We start from the raw sequence: 25,640 nt of genomic DNA, 5'->3' as shown, positions 1-25,640 counted from the left end.
GTTGTTGTTTTCAGACAGGATTTCATTGTAGCCTTGGCTCTACTTACCACCACACCTGATATTTCCTCCTTCATTTTTAAAGTATTTTAGTTTCGTTTTTCCACTTATTGATTTTTGAGGCAGCATCTCTATATACAGCTCAGGCTGGCCAGGACCTCTCAGTCCTACACCTGCACCTGCAAAGCACTGGGATCACAGCCATGTCCTACCACACCTGCCTGCAGCTACTTTACCCATTGTGCCCTAACTGTTGAATCACAAGCCTTTCTTTTTGTGTTTGTATATATAAGTTAATATGTATATATAAAATTTTAGTCTTCAGGAATTTCATATATCTACATAGTGTGTTTTGATCATACCGAGTAATATATTTCTTTAGTTCGTCCTTTTCTGTTCCAGTTTTGTAGGGTTTTTTTATATCCAAAATTTAACTAATTTGTGGTTTTGTCATTTTTGATTTAGATCCAAGGTCAGCAATTCTTCTGTAAAGGGCAGACTGTGACCTTAGGGTCACAGTGATAAAACTCAAACCATGATTTTAGACCTTCCTAATGCTGTGACCCTTCAATACAGTGCCTCATATTGTGGTGACTCCAACCATGAAATTGCTTCATTGCTATTTCATGTCTATAAATATGCTGCTGTTATAAGTTGTAATGGAAATACATGTTTTCTGATGGTTTCAGGTAACCCATGTGCAAAGGAAGGGGTTGTAACCCACAGGTTGAGGACCACTGCTTTAGACAGTGAAGTAAAGACTGAAGCTGTCACTGCAGACTGAAGCAGACAGTGCTCTAGGTGTCCTGAGCAGACAGTGAGTGATGAGATGGCTCAGCTCTGGTGCTTAATGAGAACACAGCCACCATGGCACACATTAAGTCTGTGCTTCAAGAGAACGTCTTTAATAAAACCCAGCACTGGCTGGATTTGGCCTATGAGCCTTAGTCTGCCAAAATGTTTAGCATCTCATGCTCCTGAGCCCTAGACTATTGACTCCTACTTCTTCTCCATGTGTCCTAGGGATTCTGGGGTTCAGAGGACAATGTACTGGATGATATAGTATAGTTTAAACAGTACAGCCTGAAGCTGGGTGTTATTCCCACCTTTTAGTAACATCTTTAATCCCAAAACTCAGAAGCAGAGGCAGGCAGATCTTTGAGTTTGAGATCAGCCTGGTCTACAAATTGAGTTCCAGGACAGCCAGGGCTACACAGACATCCTGTCTTGATAAAACCAAAAAAAGAAAAAATAAATAAATAAATAAAAATGATTTAAAGACTACAGGCTGTCTCTGACCTTCCTATCTGTACCCAGGAGTTGACTGGCTTTTATAAAGACATGAGTGTTTGCTTTCAGAAGTCTATGCATGTAGTTACAAAGGGTTGCTTAGAACACCACATCTTTACTTATTTGGTGTCTACCCCACACCACCCCACCCCACCCCTTGGTCACATGCTTGCCTTTGCTGAGGCCCAGCTTCCCATCCTGTTAGGTTTTTGATTGGTTACTGTCAACTTGTAGAGCTGAATGCAGTTACAGGGCTCGGAGATGAGTGCTGAAGGCCAGGGGTTGTTGGTCTAGGTAGGGTACACTGCTTCCTTCTCTTCCTAGAACACACCTGCTTGGTCACGTTCTTTGTGTTTCTTTCTGACGTACTTGTTATTTCTCCTGAAGCAACTGCCAAGTCCATAATAATTCAGACTTTTAAATATCAGAATCACAGGAAATACCACATCCTCTTATTTCCCAGTGTATATAACAGAATTAGCATTAAAAACTAGTTACATGAGGAAGACACTGCTTCCCTTCCTTCACTGCCCCCTCCACTTTTCATTCCCTTCCCTTCCCCTGCCTTCCTCCCTTCATTTTTCCTTCCTACCATCCCTTCCTCTTCCTCTTCTTTTCCTGTTCTCCTTTAGTAAACACTAACTTTTTTTTTTTTTGCCAATGTGGGTGTGAGCTTTTAAAGCACCTCCCCTCTTCCTATATACTGAACTTTTGTACTGTGCTGTCCTTGGCCTATGTACCAGCAGTGAACAGCAGATTTCTTTGTTTGACTTTCCAGTGAAGTAAGGTAGTGATTTATAATGCTATCTCTCTGTGATACATTTAAAATTAATGTATTCTTTGACAATTTCATATATATATATATATATATATTACATTCTGCTGGCACACCCTCCACCCTTTCAACCTCCCCTTAGTGCTACAAATCCCCCTTCCTTCCACCAATTCCCACCCCACTCTCATGTTTTTTATTTTGGTCTTGGTTTTGCTTTGTGGCTCACTGGGCATGTGGGCATGGGTGTGGAGCTGTCCTCTGGGCTTAACCAGGACCCCCAATGTTGGCATGAGTGTAGAGCTTTCCTTTGGAACCTGAGTAACTTAACAGTTGCTACATCTCCCGAAGTAACTTCCTTTCTCCACAAAGCCCACCATTGCCTTTAGTTTGTCTAGGTGGGCTAGGACCCACGAGTCCCTCTCCGTCTGTGACTGAATGTTTCCTGGCTGTGTCTTGCCCATCCCCTTTGCAGGCAAGTGCAGCTCTTGTGAGTTCACAAGGGCCACAGTTGTGCCCTGCTTGTAAGACTGTGGTCCCTGGCCTTCCTCACAGTGCTCTAGGGCTTACATGTTTGTCTTCTCTTCAGTGGTGCTCTCTGAGCCATATAGGAATGTGGGTAGCCCATGTAAGGCTGAGAACTCAATAAGCCATTTGTTCGCCCCAACTCAGACTGCTCCATAGAGAAGCTTCTTTGGTTAAGTAAGGCTAAGGGCAGTACTAATCTCGAATCATCTCTGGCCTATTGCCAGCTGACCTATTGCCAGCTTCTGCCCAGTTTCCGAGCACCTGTGCACCCAACTCTGAGTCAGTGGAGAAATACTTGCTGTAGAGAAGGGACACAAACATCTTTATGACTTCAGGCTCAACCTTCATATTGCCAGCTGTCAGCTCAGCTCTCCTGGCTGAAGGGCCTGTCTAGTTCAGGTTCCTCTCCACACTCTTCTGGATGGGAAGGTGTATTCTTTTTTCATTTTATCTTTTGAGACAGTCTCATTTAGTCTTCCAAGGTGGACTGCGACTCACTCTGTAGCCCAGGTTGACCTTGAACTCATGGCAGTCCACTTGTCTCTGCCTCCTACATGCCAGGATTGCAGACATGTGCCACCACACCTGGCATGCATCCATTTACTTTATCCTGGTGGGTCATTATTGTACAGTAAGCCAACCTTTGCTGTTGATGATTCCTTTGCTAGAGATTGCTCTGTGGCCAAGAAAAACTTCCTCTTTCTATTGCTGATGGCAAGGACTTTCAGAGGTTCCCTGTGTCTTCTCTCATGTCCTGGGGGCTGCGAGCAACAGTTCTATCAGTTCTTCAGCCAGCAAATGCAGAATATGAAGGAAGCAGGGATGAGGCTGCATTTCATAAGGGCACTGGTGCTGGCATGTATGTATCTGCTATTTCCACGAAGAGCTTAAAAATCCAGGTGTGATCACATCGCAATCTGCACTCTGTACAGCACAAGGCCATCCACTCTGCTTTCTCTGAGAAGACTGATGTGACTTCCTTTCCACTATGGCACAGCTCAGACCACAGAATTCTCACATGCATAGTATGCATAGGTGCAAAGGGATCTTGTGAATGGTGAAAATATGTGAAGGTTTAACATAGCTGCACTGTGCCCAATGAGCACAGAATGTGTATGAAGACTATTAACACCCACACACATACACATACAAGCCTAATGGACAGATGTGTCTGGAAATTAAGATTAATACACACACACACACACACACACACACACACACACACAGGCCTAATAGACAGATGTGTATGAAGACTGAGATTAATACACACATACATAGGTCATTTAAAAAATAGATACGAGGCAGAGACTGCAGGATGGCTCAGAGGATAAAGATACTTGCTGCAATCTTGAGCTCCTGAGTATGATCTCTAGAGAGCCAAATTCCTCAAGTGTCCTTTCTCTTTCACACATGCGATATGCACATGCTCATGCACGCACACAAATAAATAAGCGTATTTGAATTAGTTTTTATTATTCATTCATTTTGAGATCTGGCTCCTAATCCTCTGATACCACCTGGAGTTTTGTTTAGGTTCCCTGTCCTCTGGCTGCTTGCTGTACAAGATTTTTGTATGAATGAATGGGGAAACCGAATGGAACAGAAAAGACAAGGTTCCACATGTGCTAAGTATCTGGTGACAGTCATGCTGCCTGCGTTTGGTAGTGGACATTAGAGCAGGATGGGGCTGAATGGAGTGAACCACCTGGCAGCAGGGTCCTAAAGGGGGACTTTTGTCTCCAACTTCTATGCCTTTTATTTGGCCCCTCAACTGCCCTTGCAGTCTGTAACCACCTAATGCCTGACGCATACAAAGAGGGTTTACATCATCATTGAAGGACTGAGGGAGACAGGTCGTGTTCCTACTCAGGTGTGGCCCATCACCACCAAGGCTGTTTCTCGGAAGAGACAAGTGGCTTCGTCCCTGAAGTTTTGTCAAAATGTGAAGGAGTCTGTGAAGTGTGAAGGTGCTGGAGTCCTCTGGGTCCCCAGGGTCCAGCTGTTTGTTTTTAGTGGATGGTGAGAGGATGGTGTCTGACACTGCTTTGCTGCTCTAACATTGCAGAAACTAAAGGTATCAGATGAGCCTGTAGAAGCGAAAGAAGATTACACTAAGTTTAACACTAAAGACTTGAAGACTGGCAAGGTATGTGTGTCCAGGAGTACTCAGCGGCCTCACATATCCAAGGATGGTTGCATTTCTAACATCATAATTCATTCACAGTTATCCAGATAATGACTGTTAGATTAGTACATTTGCAAATTCAAGAAAAGCTTTGGGCATACAGAAAGGGCTTTAATTTTGCTATGTGTTAGTAGAGAAATGGATGAAAGGGAAACAACTTCTCCAGGAATTGTTTTCACTCCTATTGCCAAGAAGATTTCCAGAAATTATAGTAAATAACAAAGGTACAGTTTCCACCATTGAGCATTCAACACATAGATGTCTTAGATGTCTGCCCAGTGACGTTTCTTGCTGAGTTTTATCTTATGCATGCATCATGAGTAACATGCTGCACTTATTACCTAAGTCTTGGTTCTGCCCTTTCATTTAATGTTATAAGAGTGTGGGCCATTAAACCTCCCTGGCTACACTGGGCCTGGCACAGTCACGTGATTTTACCGGTTCCTGTGTTGGAACATTCAGATTATCGGCAGGCTGGTTTGCTTTGGTGAAAGGGAGGCGTTCTTATTTAGTCCTCTACTCTGACCACTTCATTGCCCACAGTTTAGAAGACCCAGCTCAGAGAACATCAGCCTTTTCAGGCGATTCAAACTGACAGCTAAAATGCTTTCCAGAAATGCTGTAACTCCCAAACACTGCCTTCGAGGGTCCTGTGTCTGTGCCTGCACCACGTGTTTCTTGTACTTTTGATATTTTTGCTTGTCAGACAAGACATTTTCTTAACTAGAAAGGTCTGTTTTCTGAGTTGCTCGTTGGTTCTTTGTATTGTGTGACTGTCAGTTGGGACCCTTGCCTGTTTCTCTGTTATGATAGCGATGCTTTTTAGTTGGTCTATGGGAATTTACTCTGAATTAAGGCTGGTAACTTTTCATGACACATGCAAGGCACAAGAAAATCTCCAGTGTATTTGTAGCCTTTTTGCTTGATTTATACAGTTATAATTTTTTTTCTGAGGCTAGGTATATAATCTATATACCTTTATGATATTTTTCTGTCTCTTTTTTTTTCTTTGTGCTCACCTATCCCAAGACAAGTTATCTCCCACTTAGAGTTTAGCATTGTATAGTCCTTATATTGTTTACTTTTTCAATTTTATTTCTTGGGCTTTGGTAGCAGAAGTAGTTCCAATTTTAAGTTTTGTCCAGATAGCTCATTCTCTCAGTGTTCCATGTATGTGGGGACACTAAACCTCTCTGGTGGAAATCTTTTTGCCCAGTCTTCCATGGAAAGGCCATCCACTTCCCAGTGGTCACACCCTACCATGGCACTGGAGAGAGTTAGTGACTAGGACCAGATAGAAATTTCCAGGGCAGTGTGATGTGGAGTCGGCTGCTTGGAAAGCATTTATTTCCTTTTGCCACCACAGTGGGACAGCTAGGCTCTTTGCCGGCCATCTTTTGAATATGACAGCCCTGCCCTTGGCTTTCTGTAGAGCATAAACAAAATCAGATTGTGGATTGTTCATCACTGGGTAAAGAGCACAGGCTGTAATTCCCCAATAGTTGCCACCATTGCCTATATCATTACATTTAGTGCACCCTCAAAGTGATCCCTGGAGGGAACCATCCTTGGAGCATTCCAACTCCTCAGGGTGGGGCAGTTTTTCTTTAGAAGTCTGGATCCTGAGTAGGTAGCAGGCTTATTTTCGCTCCACCACTCATGTCCCCACTGAACTCAGACTTGTGCGATTTACATGTGTGGTGATTTACAAATACTGCAAATCTCTCTTATTTTTATTAACAGAAAAATAGCAAAATGACTGCAGCTCAGAAGGCTTTGGCTAAAGTTGACAAGAGTGGAATGAAAAGTATTGATGCTTTTTTTGGTGCAAAAAATAAGAAAGCTGGAAAGATCTGAAGCGGTGAGAATAAAATCTGATGAAGCAGAAAGAGAAGTTGCCTCTTGCTTGTTTTGTCTTCCCTCTCCTTGCCACTGCCATCCCGACCCTTAGTCACTCCGCTGACAAACAGGAGACGTGGTTTTCAGATCCTGCCAGTAACTTGCTGGGGTTTGACTTTGTGTCTAACAAACTATGGGCAGGTGATTGTGTGAGCTACTGACTGGGGGCCCTGGAATGTTTGCCATAATCACCACTTGCTTAGGAAGGTTCGAGTGATGGCCGCCTAGTCTCTGCTCCCTCGTGTGTGGCGTCTACTGAAATGAAACTACAAAACTGTACAGTTTGGTAAATCTTACAGTTAGCTGTATTTTTGTTTGTATGAATTCATGTTCTTTGTATAAAAAAAGTATAAAAATAAAAAAGTACACTCTCATCTTTCTGTTATGGAGACACAGGTAGATACTTTTCTTAGAATATAAAATATTTTCAAGAACTAACAGTACTTTTGTTGCTTGTTATACATTGTTATTCTGTGAGCATTTCCCCAGCCTCCTGGGTATTCATAAATAGGCTGTTAAAGTCTGAGGTAGAATTGAGTGGTGGTAGGGGATGCCGGGCACTTGCCTTTCATGCTTGAGGTCCTGGGTTCAGTCTCCGTTACTGCCAGAAATAAACACAGGGGTGCTTATTTTAGATTACAGTATAATTTTCAATTATTTGGATATTTAATCATTTAATAACCATTTCCCTATAAGACTCCTGCACCTAAGGCTCAGGGGTCATCAAGAAAAGGACAGGACAGGATTCTGCTATCAGAGTATCTCCTAGAAATGACAGGAGAGCTTTACCTTTGAAATCTTACCAACATGGCTGCCCAAACCCGCTCCACATGGGGCCACACCAATAGACATATTGCAGAAAGAGTAAAGGGGCACCCAGCCCTAGACAACGCACTACAGGCAACCGAGGAATGCTGAGAGCTGAAGAAGTAGTCCTTTCCAAGGAAGAGCACACCCATTATTAAATATTAAGTGGTCAGCCCTGAAAACAGACATGCAAATAACCGTATAAGTATTGAGCATGTTGTATTTATGTATTTAGGAATGTTTGTGTATACATATTAAAGAAAATTAAAGAAAAAGCGGTTATGAATTTGAGAGAGAACAAGGAGGGATATATGGAAGGGGTTGGAGAGGAAAGGGGGAAATTATGCAATCCTAATTTAATTTTAAAAGATACTTTAAAACCCTTTTTATTTTCTAACTCTTTGGTATTTGCAGTGCCATAGTAGATGTAAATATTTGTCCACATCTTTTATTACTTCTTGAAAACAGTTTAAAATGTAGGCTTACGGGTTAAAAAATAAGGTTTCATATATATATATATATATATATATATATATATATATATATGGAAATATATATATATATATATATATATGTTTGTGGAAACACATTTCACAAAAAGGTTAACAAGCAGTGTGTATGGTTTCTTAGGTTAAGTAAAAGGCATCTTACTATGAGTTTTAAATTGTGTGTGTGTGTGTGTGTTATGTGTATATGTGAATTCAAGCACAAATGTGCCATAGCACACATTGTCAGTCAGAGGAAACCTCAGGTGTAATCTAGTTCTCTCCCCAGATAGCTTTTGCATTTGGCTCTGTCTAAGTGTGGGCATGTAATAACTCCTTTAATCCCCATAGCAACTAGAGTTGCTGAACAAGGTGCCATAGGATCTGGTAGCAGGAGGAATAGCTCAGTCTCGGAGCCCAGGGAGTTGTTTCCAGAAGCCTTTGCTCAGATGTAGCCAGGATAGAAACGTGGACTGACAAAAAGAGTTGCAGAACAAGTGTGAAACAAGTATTAGGTTTGTTAAGGAAAATACAGGCGTGCTTAGATATAAGCGTAGGTGGACAGCAAGAAAGACTTAAGGACCTCAGTTGTGTGCATGTGCGTGTGTGTTAGTGATGTCTTGAGTTGCACTGATCAAATGAGATATAATGTATATGTTTCAAAAGATTAAATAAAATGTTTCATTGTGTTCATTTTTAATTTAGAAATGTTTTGCCTTTGGGGAAGGAGACTTTAAGATTGATTGGCTACCACACCCAGGTTTCTGTGTGGGTGCTGGGAATCAAACTCATAAATGTGCATTTATGGGGTACATTGTGCAGGTTAGTGCTGTGAAAATAAAAAACATCCAAAAAAAAGTCAAAAGAACTCTTACTAATGTATGGGTCACAGAGAAGCTCCGGTACTGTACCTCTTTTGTTTGTAAATATGGTTTGTGATTTTATTCATGAATGTTTTTCAAAACTTGACACCTGTAAGAACTTAACACTTTACAAATACCATCAGAGTGCAAAGGCCTTAACCATGGTGTGTTGGCCGCCTTAACATTCTTGTTTGAGAAATCCCTCAGAAAGGGGACTGTTGCCTCTATGCAGGTAGTTTTCATGTGGTTTTTGTTGGGTTTTGGCTAGCTGTGGTAAAATTCTTGACTTGCAGCCCACGAGAGGCTTAAACAGGATCCAGAGAGCGATGGCTCTTTTCCTTACTCATTCGTGTTGCTGTAAGTTTCCCGTCTTTCTGTCTTGCCTTAATGAAGCTCACTTCTCTTGCCCTGTGGAGGCCATCTCAGCAGCAGGAGCTGTGCGATGCTGGGTTCCTTGTCTTCACAGTCAGTCCTAGGCAGAGCGCATGCAGTAGTGAGATGTTCAGCACATCAAAGAGAGGTTGTTAAAGGAGTGGAACTCGGGAGCTAACCAAGGCTCTTTCCTTCTATGTCCAGTCTTATCCAAAATCAAGTTTTCCCCAGTTCTTTCCTCTTCTTGTTTGTCTTTGTTGTTTGAGACAGGGTCTTATGTAGCCCAGGCTGTCCTCAACTTGACCATGTAGCCAGGGATAGCCTTGAACTCCTCATTCTCCTGCCTCCACTTTCTGGGTGCTGGGATTATAGGTGTGTGCCATGACACTCATTCATCTTTTGAGGTTTACACTCTGGGCCCTAAACTCACAAGGCGATTCTCCATAAGATGAGGCTGACGTCCGGGGAACTGCTCTTTTCCATCAACTTCTGTTGTGCAGTTTGCTGCAGTGCACTCTGAGAACCACCATTATTTCTCCCACTTTACAGTTGAAAGGGGCAGGGCCACAGCCAATAAATAACAGCAGCATGTGACCTTAGGTCCTGACTCCAGACTCTTTCCCACCCAACATCCCTTCCCCAGCCTATGGCTGTATCTCAGATACCATCTACTCACCCAGCGAAAAAGGTAGCCCCTTTTTACAGCTTAGGGATTGACTGTCTTCCTCTATTTGTGAAGATGACCCAGCTTGATTAAACTTCTTATGTTTTCTCCCAAACATTCCTCCCCCCAGCACTAACCTAAAAACGTATTGTGAGCATACCCTGTTACAAAGCCTTTTCTGAAAGCAGAGTGCAGCTCCCGGGATACAGCAGAAGGACATTCCCTCATCACTTGGAAGACCTGATTTGTCTGAATAATTGGAAGGATTCCATTTTTATACCTTATGCACTGAGATGTACACACTCCCCAGGTTTATGTACTCTCTGGGGCCATCAGACTGGACCAAAGTTCTAGCTATGTTTAGTAGGAGTCTACAGTTTCCATAGCAACTACATACCTTTTTTTTTATTATTATTAATCTTTACAATTATCCAAAGAAAGATACTGCCTCTGTTTTACAGGTGCCCAAAGTGAGGCAATACAGACTCTCTGTAGCAGGACTAAAATAGCATCCTTCTGGCTTCCTCAAGGTTCTTACACCAGACTCTGTGGAGCTTATAGCCATTGTACCACTTGTTTACTATTACTGTGATGAACTGCAAGACTGAGAGCAACTTGAGGAAAATTTATTTCATCCTACAGCTTACAGTCCATCGTAAAAAGAAGTCAGGGCAGGAACTCTAGGCTGGCACTGAATAAAGACCACAAGTGCTCACCAGCTCAGGCTGCTTCCTGACACACCCGGGACCGCTTTCCCAGGGGTGGCACAAGCTTCAGTGGGCTGGGTTTTCCCACATCAATCATCAATCAACAAAATTTCCTACAGGTTTGCCTACTGACCAATCTGATGAAGGCATTCTCTCAATTGAGGTCTCTTCTTCCCAGATAGCCCTATCTTGTGGCAAGCTGAAAGAAAAAATGAAATAAAACAACCCAACACAGCCATTGTTGTGTGGCTTTCCCTGAGGAGACATGTGCAAACATCTAGTCACCCTAGACACAAGCTAAAGATGACGCCACTCATGCATAGCCTTGGAAAGCAGTGAGTTTTAGGGGTTACTTACAGAACTGTGAGTGGGGGAGTCCTTACGGACCATGGATGACTCAAAGGCAGCTGCATCATGAAACAGCCCACTCAACATGAGTGGCCACTCAAAACACTGCATTCCGGAGCTCCCTGAAAAAATGCAGGCTCCTCACCCCAGCAGTTGCTGCAGTTTCTATAACTTTGCCCATTGCCTTGTGAACCTAAATTTTAGGAACTTCCTGAGATTTGTGAATTTTATTTACTTCCCGAGTCTGCCTTCCAGAAAGACATGTGAAGGGAGATCCTAATTGGTCTTAATAATAACCTGGAGTCAGAGATGGAGGGTGAAAACTGAAAGATCAGAGAAACAGCACAGCAACCATACAGAGTTCTTACCTTTACGAATCCTCAAACTGAGTGGGTGATCCTGTTTCCAGCCGACTTATATTCCTGTCTCCACTTCCCATGTACTGGGATCAAAGGAGTGAGATTCCCAAGTGCTGGGATCAAAGGTGTGTGCCTCTAGGGCCTGGCCTCTCTGGTTAATTGGTGGCTAGCTATGCCCTCCGATCTCCAGGCAAGTTTTATTTGTCAGAACATAAGCAAAATATCGTACAACAGACGTGTTTCAGTTCAGAGGAATAGCTGCACAATAGCCATTTTCCCTAAAGTGGTTGTTTTATAATGAAGTTACAAGTTTGTAATAGTAAAAAATTAAGAAAGGGGAAATTACACATACTCTGCTTTATCTTCTAGCAAGTTCTGTTCTACGGGTCATTTTTCCTCAGCAGCCCCAAGCTGGACTCTAAAGCTTCTGTGTAGCAGATCTATTCAACTGTCAGCTCTCTAGGCTTTACTGTACTTTGTGAAGAGGTGTTATTGTGTTATTCAGGAGGAAAGGGCAGAAGGCATTAAGTGAGATTACAGAGGAATCAGAGCTGTCCATAAACATTAGTCTTCCTATTGTGCATAGAAAATCAAGAGTGCTGATGGTGTCCATTCCACAAAGTAAACTAAGGATCAGGCTTAGATTCCCTTACTCCTTAAGGACGTGTCTGAGTACCTACTGTGTGTCAGATATGTTCTAGTTACCAGATACAAAGCAGACAGTGTGGCAGACCCCCCCCCCAAAAAAAAAGAAAACAGAAAACAAAAAATGTCCTGGGAAGTTTCCATTTCAGGGTGGGGGACTATGGAAAAAGCCACGTAGGGACAAGGCAGAGTTCCGGAGAAGGGAGACGTGAAGGGAGGCCTTGCTACCTTTATGCCATGTCCACATCGGAGAATGGAAATCAGATTTTGTGAACGAGCTCATTTGTAACATAGCTTCGAGATAAGTTCTTGGTACTCTGAGATGCCAGTTTACAGCTGTCACACATGCAGTTACATTCTCTAGGGACATTAGTGACTGCTACGTCTCCCTGCAGGTCTATCTGTTTCTGCTAGACAGCCAGATGTCTGTAAGGCTTGAAAAACATTTGTTTTAAGGGGGATGTGGGGGAAAGAAAAGCAAAACTGAATCACTTAGCAATCACTCAGAATCATGTTTGCATGCATTTCCGGTGTCTCCACTTCTTCCCCACGGTGATGCTGTTCATCCCACTAGTGATAGGAATGTTCTATTTTAAACAGTCTTTTGTAGTGGACGTTGGGGGAGGAATATCTTCATAGTCAACCGGTTTTATCTCAAGATGAGATGGACAAGTTGGGGGGAATCTCCAAGGGAACATGCCCCTCTTACTTCTCAGGACCCAAGCTCCCAGCCAAGCCTTTCTGTTCTGTAAATGATGCTAGAGTTCCCAGGTGACCCTTTTCCTCTCCTCTCTAGATGCCAACGCAAAGACGAAAAAGGGGCAAGTGACAAGTGACACAGCCCCACTCGAGGCTTAGCTGCTTCCTGCGCACCTTCAGATGCCGCAAAGAACTAAGACTTTTTCTGTACCTTCAAGAGGACTCTGAAACTTCGGGAAAACCACCAGGCACCCGGAGTGTCTGCAGGGACCAGTGGGGGGAAAGCAGTGTGCCTTAGGTCAGCCACGCCCATTTCTCCTGGGTGTTCTATGCTGTAGTTCACCTACCCGAGAGTGTGGATCTGAGGACTGCCACTACCTCACCCTCTGTCCCAGCCCAGTCAGCAGAAGAGTGAGAATCTTCCCAGGCTACTACCTCAGACTTAAAAATGTCCAGAAGAGGCTCCCTGTGAATGCAAGGTCATTCCTCCTGCCTGGCTTGGCTGGCTTCCCACTTTGGGGAGCGCCTGTGAACCAAGTTTCAACCCTTTAAATACTTCTTTTCTTCTTACAGGCTTGGCAGCTTCTAATGCGATAATGATGCCCAAGTACGTACATTTCATAATTTCTTAGAGTTATAAACATGGCTTCTCTTTCAAAGATTTGCCCAGTGTATGTGTGTCTAATTGTTATTTATTAGAACCAGGAGAGAGAGAGAGAGAGAGAGAGAGAGAGAGAGAGAGAGAGAGAGAGAGAGATGATGCCAAAAAGTCCAGTTCAGTGGAGAATAATGGTTTGGGGTAAAAATGGCTGGAGTTCAGATGGCTCTTCCATGGGGCACACAGCAGGGATGGCTGGCTGCTGCTCAGCTGGCCTCCCTTGTTCACACAGCACTGCGTCTCCCACCCCAACTTCTTCAGGGAATAATTCTGAGTTCTGACTCCCTCAGCCAAGCTGAGTCTCATTCTTCAGCAGCCTCATTTTTGCTTGTCTTCCCAACATAGAAATGATCCTGAACCCTGAGAGACTTGTCAATGCCTCGGTGGCTGAGAAGTCATTCTTCCTCTCCAAATCCAACTCTACAAAGTCAGCGTGAAAGGCTGGGGGTGTGGTCCAGTCTGAAGAGTGCCTGTCTAGCATGCAATGAGGAGCTGGATTTGGTACCCTAGAGTACCACATAAACCTGCAGTCCCTCTCAGCTGTACACAGTTAAAGGCCAGCCTGGGGTGCATATGATCCTGGTCCACAAATACAAAAGGCAATGTATAAACTTAGAAGTAGGGGATGCTTCCAGGAGGGGCTGCTCCAAACATGATCTGCTTGAGCCAGGCTGTTGTACTGACACATTGTTCCATGCACATGGATGGGTTAGAAATCTTACCTTTTCTACCTTGTACAGTCCTAAGCACTGTGGTTGGAGGTCAGGGTATAGTTGGCTCAAGGCACCCACCACCAATAGCATGCTGCTGTAGTCAGCTCTGTGTCCTTGAGCAAATCACCATCAAGACCTCAGCTCAGGCAGACCCTACTGTTCTCTCTTTCCTCCCAAGACTTATCCTGAGAGACTTCCAGGTAGTCCCCCATGGTCCCAGAAGTGTGATGCTGGACCAGATGGTGAATAGACCATTGGTGTGATTGTTTCTACCACAAGCTCTATCTGCCAGCCATACCTTACCCTCTGCCTCTGTAGCCTCCTCCGCTCTCCCTTTATTATTATCTCATATCACTGGATACTGGTGATGCAAAAAAGATAGCCCTAGAAATCCATTCATGGCTGTGCCTGAAATTCATATCCCACCGGTCTCTGACCTTTAAAGACCTAACTAACACTTCACAGTGACCCTAATTAATGTTTTTATACAAGAAATTAAAGTACATTCCCACAAACGAGCAGCTAGAGCAAGAGTAGTCCCCATCCCCTACCTTTGCCACCCAAGGCTCTGGATGACTATAGTCTTCTTCCCATACAGGCCCTGTCTTAGTCATCAGCATCTAGCTGCTGTCATCTTTCAGCCAGCAGCTCTAGAGTTGTTGTTTACACAGTTAATTTCCAGGCAGTTCACATTAGCACTTTATCTAAGAACCAAATCCTACCTTGCTATCCTTCAGAAAAACCTCACAGATAGGCTGGAGACCAGCAGACCGGACACCATAAGCTGATTCTTGCCTTCCACACCCACTGCCACCAGGAGAGAGGTGGCTCCTTGGTTGCATGGCAGGCTTGCCCAAGGGTGATGGAGATGTCCCATGGTGCTGGCTTGCACATCTTGCACCTCTTGCACATCAGAGGATGAGTGAGAGAGGACAGATAAAGGATCCCCACCCCTATTGCTGAGGACTTATAGAGAACGGTCATGCCCAGAGCTGCACTGTGCAAGGCCAAGGACCCTGTGGCTGATACTGTGAATGGGTCCAGCTTCTAGATGCCCATGTAGAAATGGCTTCAGAAGTGTGGATACCACATTTCCTTTGCTTCTCCAGCAACGCTCACTGTAGGCAACATCAATTTAGGGAGAACGGTCCACATGAGCAAAAACTGAGCTTCACTCTAGGACTTGTAGTGGTGATGGTGTGTGTGTCTGTACATGGGTGTGTGTGCACCCTTTTGCAGGTGTGAATGGTGGTGCATGTGTTCGAGCCAGAGGACACCTTTCAGTGTTTGGTTTCACCTTGTTACCAAGTCTGAGACATGGCCATTGCTCTGTAGGGCAAACTGACTGACTCCAACCTTCTGTCTCCTGTTTCCCATTTATTTGCCTACTGTGTCCAGCTTTTACAGGGATTCTGGGAATCCAAACTCAGGCCATGAGGCTAGAGTGGCTAGCACTTCACTCACTGAACTAACTCCCCGGCCCCTATAACACTTTAAATAGAAGTAATTCAGGAGGGGGTTATAATTTGGAAGGAAGATTATTAGAGAGAAATTATTTTAATTTCTAAGTGATATTTCTTCCTCTCTTACTTAGCCCCTCTCTTGGGGAAATATTCTACATAAACATGTGTAACTCATATCAAAACAGCTGAAAATTTCTGTTGGTTTGCTCATGGCTTTGGTTCCTGGAAATGTCTCAGAGTTTTTATTTTGACTCGTGTCTCATATGGTTAGTTTCTTGGAGAACCATGTGACATACTTAATGTTTTGTGCTCCCCACTCAAGTGTGTACCTAACAAATGCTATTAAAAGCCAAATAGCTAGTCCTGCACCTTTAACAGTCTCAAGAGGCTCTCTTCCTCAGTCAAGAATGTAGCACTGGCTTAAATTGTGTCAACATGCAGGTGGAGGATGGGATTAATTTTGTGCTGAGGTTTTCTCAGAGCTTTAGAAGGAAGGAATCTTAGCTGTCACAGTTAGGCTGAGAGCTGCTGCCCCTTCTACAAAGCAGAGTAGAGAAACACAAACACCCCAGGAGAGCCCAGGAAGTAGCACTCACCCTTGCTGTCAGCAGTTACTATCCTAGCAGATAGCAGTGAAATTGCTTTAGGATCTCAGCTCCCAGGGCTGCTGCTGGCTCTCTCCAAGGAGACCCATAGGGGTGAGGCAGGAAGCGTGGTTTCTATACTGTGGGTGGTTTTGAATTGATCTGGACCACTTCTGGAAGCAAATAAAATTGCATAATCCTATTGCACTTGATCTCATAGTGTGTAGGAGTTGTTATACTCAGAAAATGTGTGAAGCTTCAGTATCACTGATCTTATGGGAAATCAGGCTCTTAAGAGACCAAGCTGCATCTGGAGAGGTAAAGAGTTTGGTTCATTAGGCTACATGGTGGTTTGAAGGAAAATGGCTCCCAAAGGGAGTGGCACTATTTAGAGCTGTGGCCTTGTTGGAGCAGTTGTGATCTTGCAGGAAGTGTGTCCCTGTGGAGGCAGGCTTTGGGGTCTCATATGCTGCAGCTACACTGTGTCACAGTTCACTTCCTGTTGCCTGTTGAGACCCCAGGCGTAACCATGCTTCATTTATGTCAGGGGTGTATCCCTATGCATCCCATCACACTCTACTCCCTTTTCCCTCCTCCCGCACCCACTTTTGACGGACTTCACAAGATCCGCACTTCCAACAGCACAAGTTTATTTCTAATGTGTGTGTGTGTGTGTGTGTGTGTGTGTGTGTGTGTTTGCACGCACATGCATGGTACACTTGTGTGTGCACTCACCCACTCAGGCACATGTGAAGGTCAGAGATCGACATTTCAATCTCTCAATTCCTTCTTTTTTTTTTTTTTTTTTTTTTTTTGAGACATTTGAGACAGAGCATCTCCTTTTACCTAGAGTTCAACCTTTGGGCTCCCCTGGGTGTCTGGTGAGCCCTTTGAATGGACCCATCTGTAACCTCCAGCACTGGGGTTACACAACACTACCACACATGGCTTTTCTATTGGGATTCTGAACTCAGGTCCTGAGGCTTGCACAGCAAGCCCTTGCTCACTAAGCTAGGTCCCCAGTCCTCCGATTTTCAAAACACTTCTTGAACGTGTCTGGTTTCCTAGCTCACAGCCAGTAGAGAAGGCAGGCACACTGTGTCAGCAGCTTAAGAAGACTGGGGTAACTTGCACAAGCAGGTGATCCTAAAGCCATGCCCACTGGGAGAGAGTGCAAAGCACACCTACTCAGGAAGGGGCATTTTAACAATGACTTTACATCCATGTTGTTTGTGCTAGCTTGGCAACGCACACTTGCATTCAGGTGGTGTGGAGTTAATTTGTTCAACAGGTGAAGCTGCCTTCCATCTGTCCACCGTCTTCTCAAATTTCTCTGGACAAAACAGCTGAGTGTGATAGATGGCCAAGGACTAATTGACAGAGCTCTGATCTCTCTGCTATGTAGGGCTTAGCATGGCTGATCCCCGAATGGACTTCGTGCTTGACAGCACACAACTGACTGAAGTAAGGCTATGTGGGCTGTCTTAGAGCCCGGCAACATGGGTGGAAATTTAGCCTCCCAACACAACAGGGTAGCATAAAGTTGTCGGGGCAGACAAGATCCCCTATGGAGAGGTGGGCCTATAGGGAATGAATGGGACTCCCTGGGGAGAGCAGTGGTACCTATGTCAGGCACACACTGGCCTGAAGTTCAGGCTACTTACTGTTCCCCCAGCTTTGGAAGCAACAGGAATTCAGGAGGCAGCCTGAGCTTTCAGATTACATACTCTCTGGATACTTTGAATATTTTCTCTGCCTGGTGCCAGAACCTAAGCACACAATTAAAATTCCAGTTCCAATTATGATTGGAACAATTTACTTGCCACCAGGGACACAGCCTGGTAGGCTGGCAACTGTCTGGGGACCTTGACATTAGACAGGTCTGGGCAAGGCAGGTTCCAAGCCAGGAGATTTCCTTTACCTAAGTGGGAAGAAAGGCGTGTACCATTAAAGCCATACATTGCTTTCTGCTCCTAACAAAGGGACAGAGGTGAGTAATGACCTGATGGAACCCAGTCCCTTTGCTGCCCGACTCTCAGTGCTGTCAACACAAACGCTGCTGTTGCATAGGCTCGGGAGGGCACCTATGGTGCCTGCTTCTCTGCTAACAGAGTTAGAAGACCAAGAAAATATGAAGACAAAGAATTTCCCAGCAATGATTCTTGGAAAAAGCATTTTGCTATTTCTAAACACAAGGCTCTTGCTCCAGTTTCACCAGTGAGAAATCAACAAATGGTCAAAACCCAACATCTCTTCAAGATTAAACAAGAAACAACGACTTTTTGTGTCCTTGTTTGCTTTGTTCGGTTTTGGGGTTGTAGTAGTTGTTGTTGCTTTTGTTTGGTCAGAGTCTTGCCAAGTAGCCAACTAGCCCAAGCTTGGGTTATACCAAGGGTAATGCTTGCCTCAGCCTTCAAATAGCTGAGAGCGAAGATATCTGCCACCGTTCTGATGTGGATCTTTGTTTTGAGGAGATGTCTGCGTATGGATTCCTTGGGACTTTAAAGACTAGTTTCCTGGAACTATTGTCTTCATGTTTCAATAAATGAATACTTCTCACTTGGAGTGTGATTTTCAGAGCGCTGTTCTGAGCACAGGTCTCACAGCCTGGATTCAGCCACCATGAATGAGTAGTGGAATGGATCCATTTATGTGAGTTGGAGTCATGGCTGGGGACTAGGCCAGTACTATGAATATTAAAAAGTCTCAGTTTAAAATAATTACTCTGAGGATGGCCTAGTGGTCAGGGGAAAAGAGGCCAGTAGTGTCTGGAATTTCAGAAGAGTAGGCCTGCACACTTCTGTATATTTGTCAATGAAAGAGTCCAATCCTCCCAGAGAGGCCAGGATTTTAATTCTGACTCTACCATCTTGAGAAGTTTTACATATTACAGCCTCATTTTCTGTGAGGAACTAATAAGGTATTTATCTCCCGGGAATATTGGCACATATAAAGTTCTTAGCATACAGCCGGCCATCTTATCATTTCTTAAGGCAAATTAGTTCTCCTCTATTTTTCTCAAGACCCCAGTTTTTCTCCAAACCAAGCACCCCTGAGCTTTAACTCTACCATTAGTGATTCATCTCTATGAGCTCAGTCCCAAATTGTCTACTGCATATACATTGTTTAGGATCATGTATCTACTGTGTATACATTGTTTAGGAAAAATGATGTCCAGAAAAACTTAAAAGTTGACAGACATGATAAGCAAGACAATGCCTTCAATACCTCAAACCCTCTCTAACACTTCATAATTATCTTTATGACCACACACTTTAAAAATCATCTCCCTTTAGCTCTTTAGCAACTCATATGAAAAGTTTTGATGGGAGATGCCATTCTGTAAATATATTTCTCTTATTAGTTAATGAATAATGCACTATTGGCCAACAGGGGAAGCGAGGTAGGTGGGACTAGGAGAAGTAGAGGATTCTGGGAGACATAGAATGGTATGATATCTGGAAGAGAGGACCCTCATAGAAACACATATATTAGTAATTATGTGTAATTACATTAGTAATTTAGACAGAGCTAGCTAATAAGAAACACTAGTAACTGGCCAACAGCTTCATAATTAATACAGTGTTTCTGTGTGTTATTTGGGGCTAACCCAGTTGTGGGACCAGGCTGGTGGGAAAGTGCTCATAACAAAGTTTCAAGTCTTTACGTCCATGATTCTTACTTACACCAAACTAGAAAGTGTCCAGCAGACCAGTGTGACCATCTCACTGTTAGAAAATGCTTTCTCTTGCCTTGAGAAGTCTTTACGTTTTTTCCTTTCTTGAAATCACTCCAAAATTTTTTTTTTAATTTCATTTCATCAAGACTAGAAAAAAAAAAAAAAAAAAAAAAAAACACTAACCCCAAACAGAAGCAGTGGCTACACAAAGCAGGGTAGTATCAGGTGAAAGGGAAGGAAAGACATCTGGCTGCAGAAGTCAGACCAAGTCAATAGGAACAGCCTGCAAGCACACATGAGGTAAGGGGCAGCGTTTCCATCGTGGCATCCGTGGAAACAACACAGGGACCAGAGCACAAGAGCTCTCCCACATCAGCTTGCTTGTGGAAAGCAAAGGTGGCAAGGTTGTAAAACATGCTGGTGATTAGGCAAAACCTTTCTTATCAGACTCAGACAAAACTGGAGGCAAGAATTCATGGAGAGCTCCTGCCTGCCGGAGATAGCTACTGTCGCAAGGACTTTGAAAGCCACAAGATGTTCCTTCGTGGTCTACTTGCAAGCCTTCCAGATTTCTGTAACAAACTTTGTCTTTAATGTTATTTGAGACAGAAGCAAGCCAGGTAAGACGTTCTGACAAAGTACATGTTCAGAGGTGGTACTGCCACCAAGAGTCTGGAGCTAACGCTGGCCTCCAGTCTCTAAAATCACAGGTGTGTATCCAGAAGCCTATATGAACATCTCACTTATTCCCACTAAAACCTTCCTCTTGCCACAACCTCCTTGATGCACAAAATTTACTTTGACATGTGTAATCTCATTATAATGCCACACCCAATTAAATTAATTAACCTCTGGGAAATCTCTTATTTAATGTTAGGGTTTCTTTCCTTCCTCCCTCCCTCCCTCCCTCCCTCTCTTCCTCTCTCTCTTCCTTCCTTCTTTCCTTTCTTCTTTCTTTCTTTTTTTTTTTTTTTTGAAACAGGCTAATAGGTAGCTTAGTGAAATCACCAAGCCTGATTATGTAAGTTGGATCCCTTAAAACCGTAAGATACCTTCTGATCTCCAGATCCTTGCTATGTAACAACCACACATGAACACACACACACTCTCTCTAAAGAAAAGTACACAGACACAGTATAAAGAAAAGCACACACACACACTTTAGAGAAAAGCACACTTATCAGATCTGCAGTGATAAAAGTCATGTCTCCATGGCAACAGAAAGACACTGTTTTTGACAAACCCCTGAGTACTGTGTGCAGTTAAATATTCTTTACTCTTTTCACCTGCTCTTTGATGTTTTATCTACCATTTCCCTTTCCTGAATTTTTTTTTTTTTTTTTAATTTCAGAACCTTTATCTTTAAACCAGCTTGGGTTGGCTCTCGGTGGTTTCTCGCCATGAAGGCAGATTGAGTTTATGTTAAATCGAGTGTTTGTAGTCACATCTCAGCATAGCAGGCATTTCCTTTAGGAAGCAGGGTTTTGAATGGGAATTTTAGATGTATTTCTCCAAGACCGATGAAAAGACTCTACCAGGATATTTGAAATGCAAGAAGTTGATACTAAAAGTTCATAAGGACGAATACTCCAGGGAAGGGTTTAAAACAAGAACTACTAGAAATATCTTTGCAATCTCAGTGAAATTTACTGTTTGGTTACAAAGATTAGGATTGTGGTGTTGATATCCGCTGACAAAGGAAAAAAAAAAAATCAGTTTTCTCCAATGGAGTTTCACTGAGCATCAGCCACACTCCAGACCAGGTCTCATGACCACACATGGTTTGTGTGTGTGTGTGTGTGTGTGTGTGTGTGTGTGTGTGTGTGTGTGAGAGAGAGAGAGAGAGAGAGAGAGAGAGAGAGAGAGAGAGAGTCACATCAAATGGAACCTCCTGAGGGGAAATACAATGATTCAAAATCCTTCCTAAATTTGTTGGACTGCACCATGGGGACGTTAAGAGCAGCGCCTCCTCAGTTTCAATGTTCAATCCACATGGAGACGGATTTTTCTCATGCCACCTTTAAAAGCATGACTCAGGCGGTTAGTTGACATATCATTATCGCATTTGGAAATTAAACAGCCACCGAATCTATGAATGCTCATCACACAGTTAATTATTCCTGAACTTTTCTATGCTCTCAAAGCAGATTCTATTTATTTAACGGTCCCTCGGGGAGCACCAGGTGCTTTTGTCCCGCAGACAGGGCCAGTTGTGTAAAACCTCTGCATCTGTCAGGTTCTCTATGTGGCACATAATTGCCTGATTTCCATTTGAAAGTGCAGCCCTGACATTGAAGCCACAGAGACCCACCATTGCTGACAATGGCTTCCTGACGCCTACAAGAGGGATGGGTGTGGAGAGAATAAGCATGTTCCCCAAATGGACGCTTGCCTTCATAGGGGCCAGGTCTGAATTTACAGCTGCAGACAAAGTGTTCCTGGGGAACAAACCAAAAGGAATAAAGAAAAAGAAAGCTACAGATTAAGCACGAGTGTGCTGTAGCCAGATGGTCCTCTGCAGAGAACAAGTTCCTCTGCTTGCTTTCTTAGTCTCCAGGCTAGTGCATAGCACCCGCTCCCTGGGGATGACAATGATCTCACCCGTTAGCCAGTCGGCTCTTTTTCGTTCTCGCACAACTTGAGCTGAAGGAAAGTTGGAAGTGAAAGAAAGAGACTAAGAAGGGACATGGGAAGCCAGACGTCTGTGAAGAATGAGTAAGTCTTAGCCCAGGAGAGGGATAAGACACCAAGCCTGAATGGAGCATCAGGAATTGGCATCAACTAGCAAAGGAGGGCTATGGAGGAGGAAGCAACAGACAGGGGCCCCAGCAGACTGCCCTCTCCTCCTCAGGGCCCGAGAGCTTTGCCTCCACCATACAGGATTGCCATAGTATGCAGAACAGCAGGAGCAGGGGTAGTGTGACTCTTAGAAGCCTAGGTTTGACCCCTGAGATGGGGCAATAGAGAGTGTACTCAACTTCTTATTGGCTAGAGGCCAATAAGTCTGTCAGTCGTCAGTCTGAGGACCAGCCATCTGTCACCATCTGGATAGGCCATGCCTGGGGCAGGTGCTCTGACGTGGGAGAAGCTAGGAGGAACTGGAACAAGGCAGGGTTGTGGGGTAAAATGAGCCTACAGAGCTGTAGCTATAGAGGGCTGTTCCCTGGGATGCTATGCTCTGGGAAATGTTCTGCCTAGAGTCATGCTGTTCCCCCCCCCCCAAGCAAATATTCACTGTTTATGAGCAAGTCTCTTATTGGAGTGACAGCCCAGGTCTTCTGGCAGCCGTGAGGTAGACCACCAGATACTTCCATGGGAACACAGCATGTACAGGTGTGTGCCAGGGCATAGACATTCCATGAGCTAATTGGTTCAGTAAGAGTTCATATACCATTCCTGGGCTCTGGGGCCTCAACTCACAAACAATTCCAGACTGAATAAAGGTGCATGTGAGGTATAACGGGCCCTGTGAGCTTTTTATTAGCCAGGCGAAACTTCCCAAGTATGATGGTTTGGATGAGAACGGTGTTCTGTCCTCATTTGACAGTGATGGTCTCTTAATTCCCTGGTACCCTAAGCCCCAAACAAACCCTCGCTTCTATAAGTTGCCTTGGCCATGGTCTTTTAACAAAGCAATAGGAACGTAGCAAACATGCCCAAGCACTGGGAAGATTGTCTCTAGCAGTGTTTAGTAGAACAAATGCAAGCTCCAGGGTGATGTGTGGAGTGTCTGGAAAATGGCTTCCTTTCATCCCATTGGCTCAGTGCCTTCCACAGTCCAGCTGCCTGAGTGGGTAACGTATAAACTGCATGGTCTGGGTCTCTTCAATTTCTCTTCCCTTCTCCTCCCACTACCAGTTAAGTGGCATACTGGAGTCCAAGGTCAGGGTGTCCTGTGAAAGTGGACTCTAGGGCACCTGTCCAGAGGCAAGGAGCTGAGAGCAAGCAAACAGAAAGAGACCCACAGGCAAAGTCAACATCTAGAACAAACAGAGCCCAAGTCAGTTGAAGGCTGACCATGAACCATGACTACAAAGCATTTTCCAAACCTTGCAGGCTTGTGTTTTACTTCTATCCTTTTATTCTCAAAGGGGTGCTGAGAAAGATATGCTATTGAAAACGTTTTGAACTTCCAAATTATTCTAAGTTAATTTTCCCTGCCGCCATTGATGAAAAGAAATGAATGCCATGGGTTCACTTTTTCTCTTGATTACAATACAACACAGAAGATAGACGGCGCAGGGTCACTATCAAGGAAGCTTGTCTTGGTCTGATCTGGTGATGGCTGGCCATTGACTGCATCCATGGAGTCTTGTCCTGCCACGGGGCTCCCAGCAGGTGTGGCTTCATCAGAAGCTAAAACAAGACAGAAGTGTCAGTGGATAAAGCTTTGGGCTGGTTACTCTGCAAGGGGGCGGGTTGGAGTCAGGCTCCTGGAAACACAACATGGCCACTCCTTACAATAAGGTCTTCCCAGCAGGAAAGACACGCCCATACACATACCCCCACTCCTCTCTATAATTTTGTTTTGCTATGCTGTGCTACAATGTCACCACAAACCTTTACTTCTGCACAACTCACATGCCCTGGCTAGCATGAAACTGTCTATGTGCCCTCAACAACAAGGCCACAGGAGATGAGATTCAGACACGGTGCCATGCACTGGGGTGTGTAGCACTGCTCGCCTCTGACTGCCATGTTACTTACTCTCTGGGTCTCATGTTTCCCCATCTGTAAAATGGAAGAAACTAGTAATTAAATTAAATTGATGATTTATATCAAGTGATTAATTCAATGCCCCACATGGAAAAAAAAATCCTAATAGCCAATTTGTCTACCTGTGGGAGGCCAAAAAGCAGGCTCAGGAACACAGTTGCTTCTGGGATGTGAGCCAGGAGAGGAGGAGGGAGTGGGGTTAGAACTCCGACTATGGGAGGCTGGCTGGCAGAGGCTATCCCTACCCCTGCTGCCTGCCCACCCTACAACATCTGAGATTTTAGTCACATGTCATGTTCATTTCCTTCTCTATGTAACCATTGTTCCAGACACACTTAAGTTGAGAACGCTCCTGTGTGGGATACAGGCTCACATAAATCTAGCATCCTAGAAAGCAGTCAATCAAATCTGTTCTCCCTCCCCAAATTTGTGAGTTGGCTTCTGTGGCACGGGGTGGAGCTGATAGCACCCCAGACTCCTTCTCAAATTTGCCTCATGATCAGTTTCTCTTTAAGATCGGAAGAGCATTAGGCAGTTTCCAGCAGGACCAGACTGTCACAAGCCTTGTTTGATAAAGTATTTAGTGACTGTGAAGTGAGTCAGGAATCTGAGGCTTCTGGACCTGTCTCCATCTTGTGTCCTCAGATCTAGAAGCAAAGAAGGAGATCTGGACAGACAGAGCCTGACTAGGGGCAACTCAAGTAGACAAGTTATGTGCAAAATTTAAAATGGGTCTAAAAATGACAAGGAGTGAAGGTCCATGGAACTCTCAAATGTACACATTTTTTTTCTCACATATGATATTCTTATAAAACGTGGCCCAAGTGGAGTGGCTAAGTATAGATTCTACTAATTAAAAGTTCATCTGATAGTCTATCATTTTCCCTCTCCAACATCACTCAGCAACATGAAGGCAATACTGAATCAGCCAGTAACTGTTATCTATTCAAGTATTAGGGTTATTTTTCTTTTTTGTTTTGCTAATTTTATTATTCTTAATACCCTTTATTTCTTTCATTTTTAATTATGGAGTTTATTGCACTACTGTGTTTATTAGAAATCTGATAAGTATTATAATTTTAAGTGATTTAATTTCTCAGAGATGGACTATGCACATTGAATTAAAGAGTGTGTCTCAAAAGGTTTGGGTTCACTTTTATGTTAATATTGCAGAGCAGAAATACAGAACACAAACGATGTTTTGTCT

General features: G+C 43.9%; 3 protein-coding genes across 3 annotated transcripts in view; 2 read left to right on the top strand and 1 right to left on the bottom strand.

The window, feature by feature from the left end:
* The window catches only part of Rnaseh2b (ribonuclease H2 subunit B), a 41,984-nt gene extending 35,318 nt beyond the window's left edge, over positions 1 to 6,666 (top strand). The window contains exons 10-11 of the mRNA XM_051195556.1: positions 4,653 to 4,733; positions 6,516 to 6,666. Of these exons, the coding sequence (XP_051051513.1) occupies positions 4,653 to 4,733; positions 6,516 to 6,629 (195 nt within the window). The 3' untranslated portion in view covers positions 6,630 to 6,666. The remainder of the gene's footprint in view (positions 1 to 4,652; positions 4,734 to 6,515) is intronic.
* LOC127230298 (GTP-binding nuclear protein Ran) overlaps positions 1 to 25,640 on the top strand; it is a 1,116,469-nt gene that overhangs the window by 913,203 nt on the left and 177,626 nt on the right. The window lies entirely within an intron of this gene.
* Positions 23,817 to 25,640, bottom strand: part of LOC127230055 (guanylate cyclase soluble subunit beta-2) — a 58,428-nt gene continuing 56,604 nt past the window's right edge. The window contains exon 17 of the mRNA XM_051195172.1: positions 23,817 to 24,073. Coding sequence (XP_051051129.1) covers positions 23,928 to 24,073 — 146 coding nt within the window. The 3' untranslated portion in view covers positions 23,817 to 23,927. The remainder of the gene's footprint in view (positions 24,074 to 25,640) is intronic.

Source organism: Phodopus roborovskii, unplaced genomic scaffold, assembly GCF_943737965.1.
Source record: "Phodopus roborovskii unplaced genomic scaffold, PHOROB, whole genome shotgun sequence".
NCBI lineage: Eukaryota > Metazoa > Chordata > Mammalia > Rodentia > Cricetidae > Phodopus > Phodopus roborovskii.
Note: the sequence above shows the minus strand (reverse complement) of the source record. Positions and strands in the feature narration are given on the sequence as shown.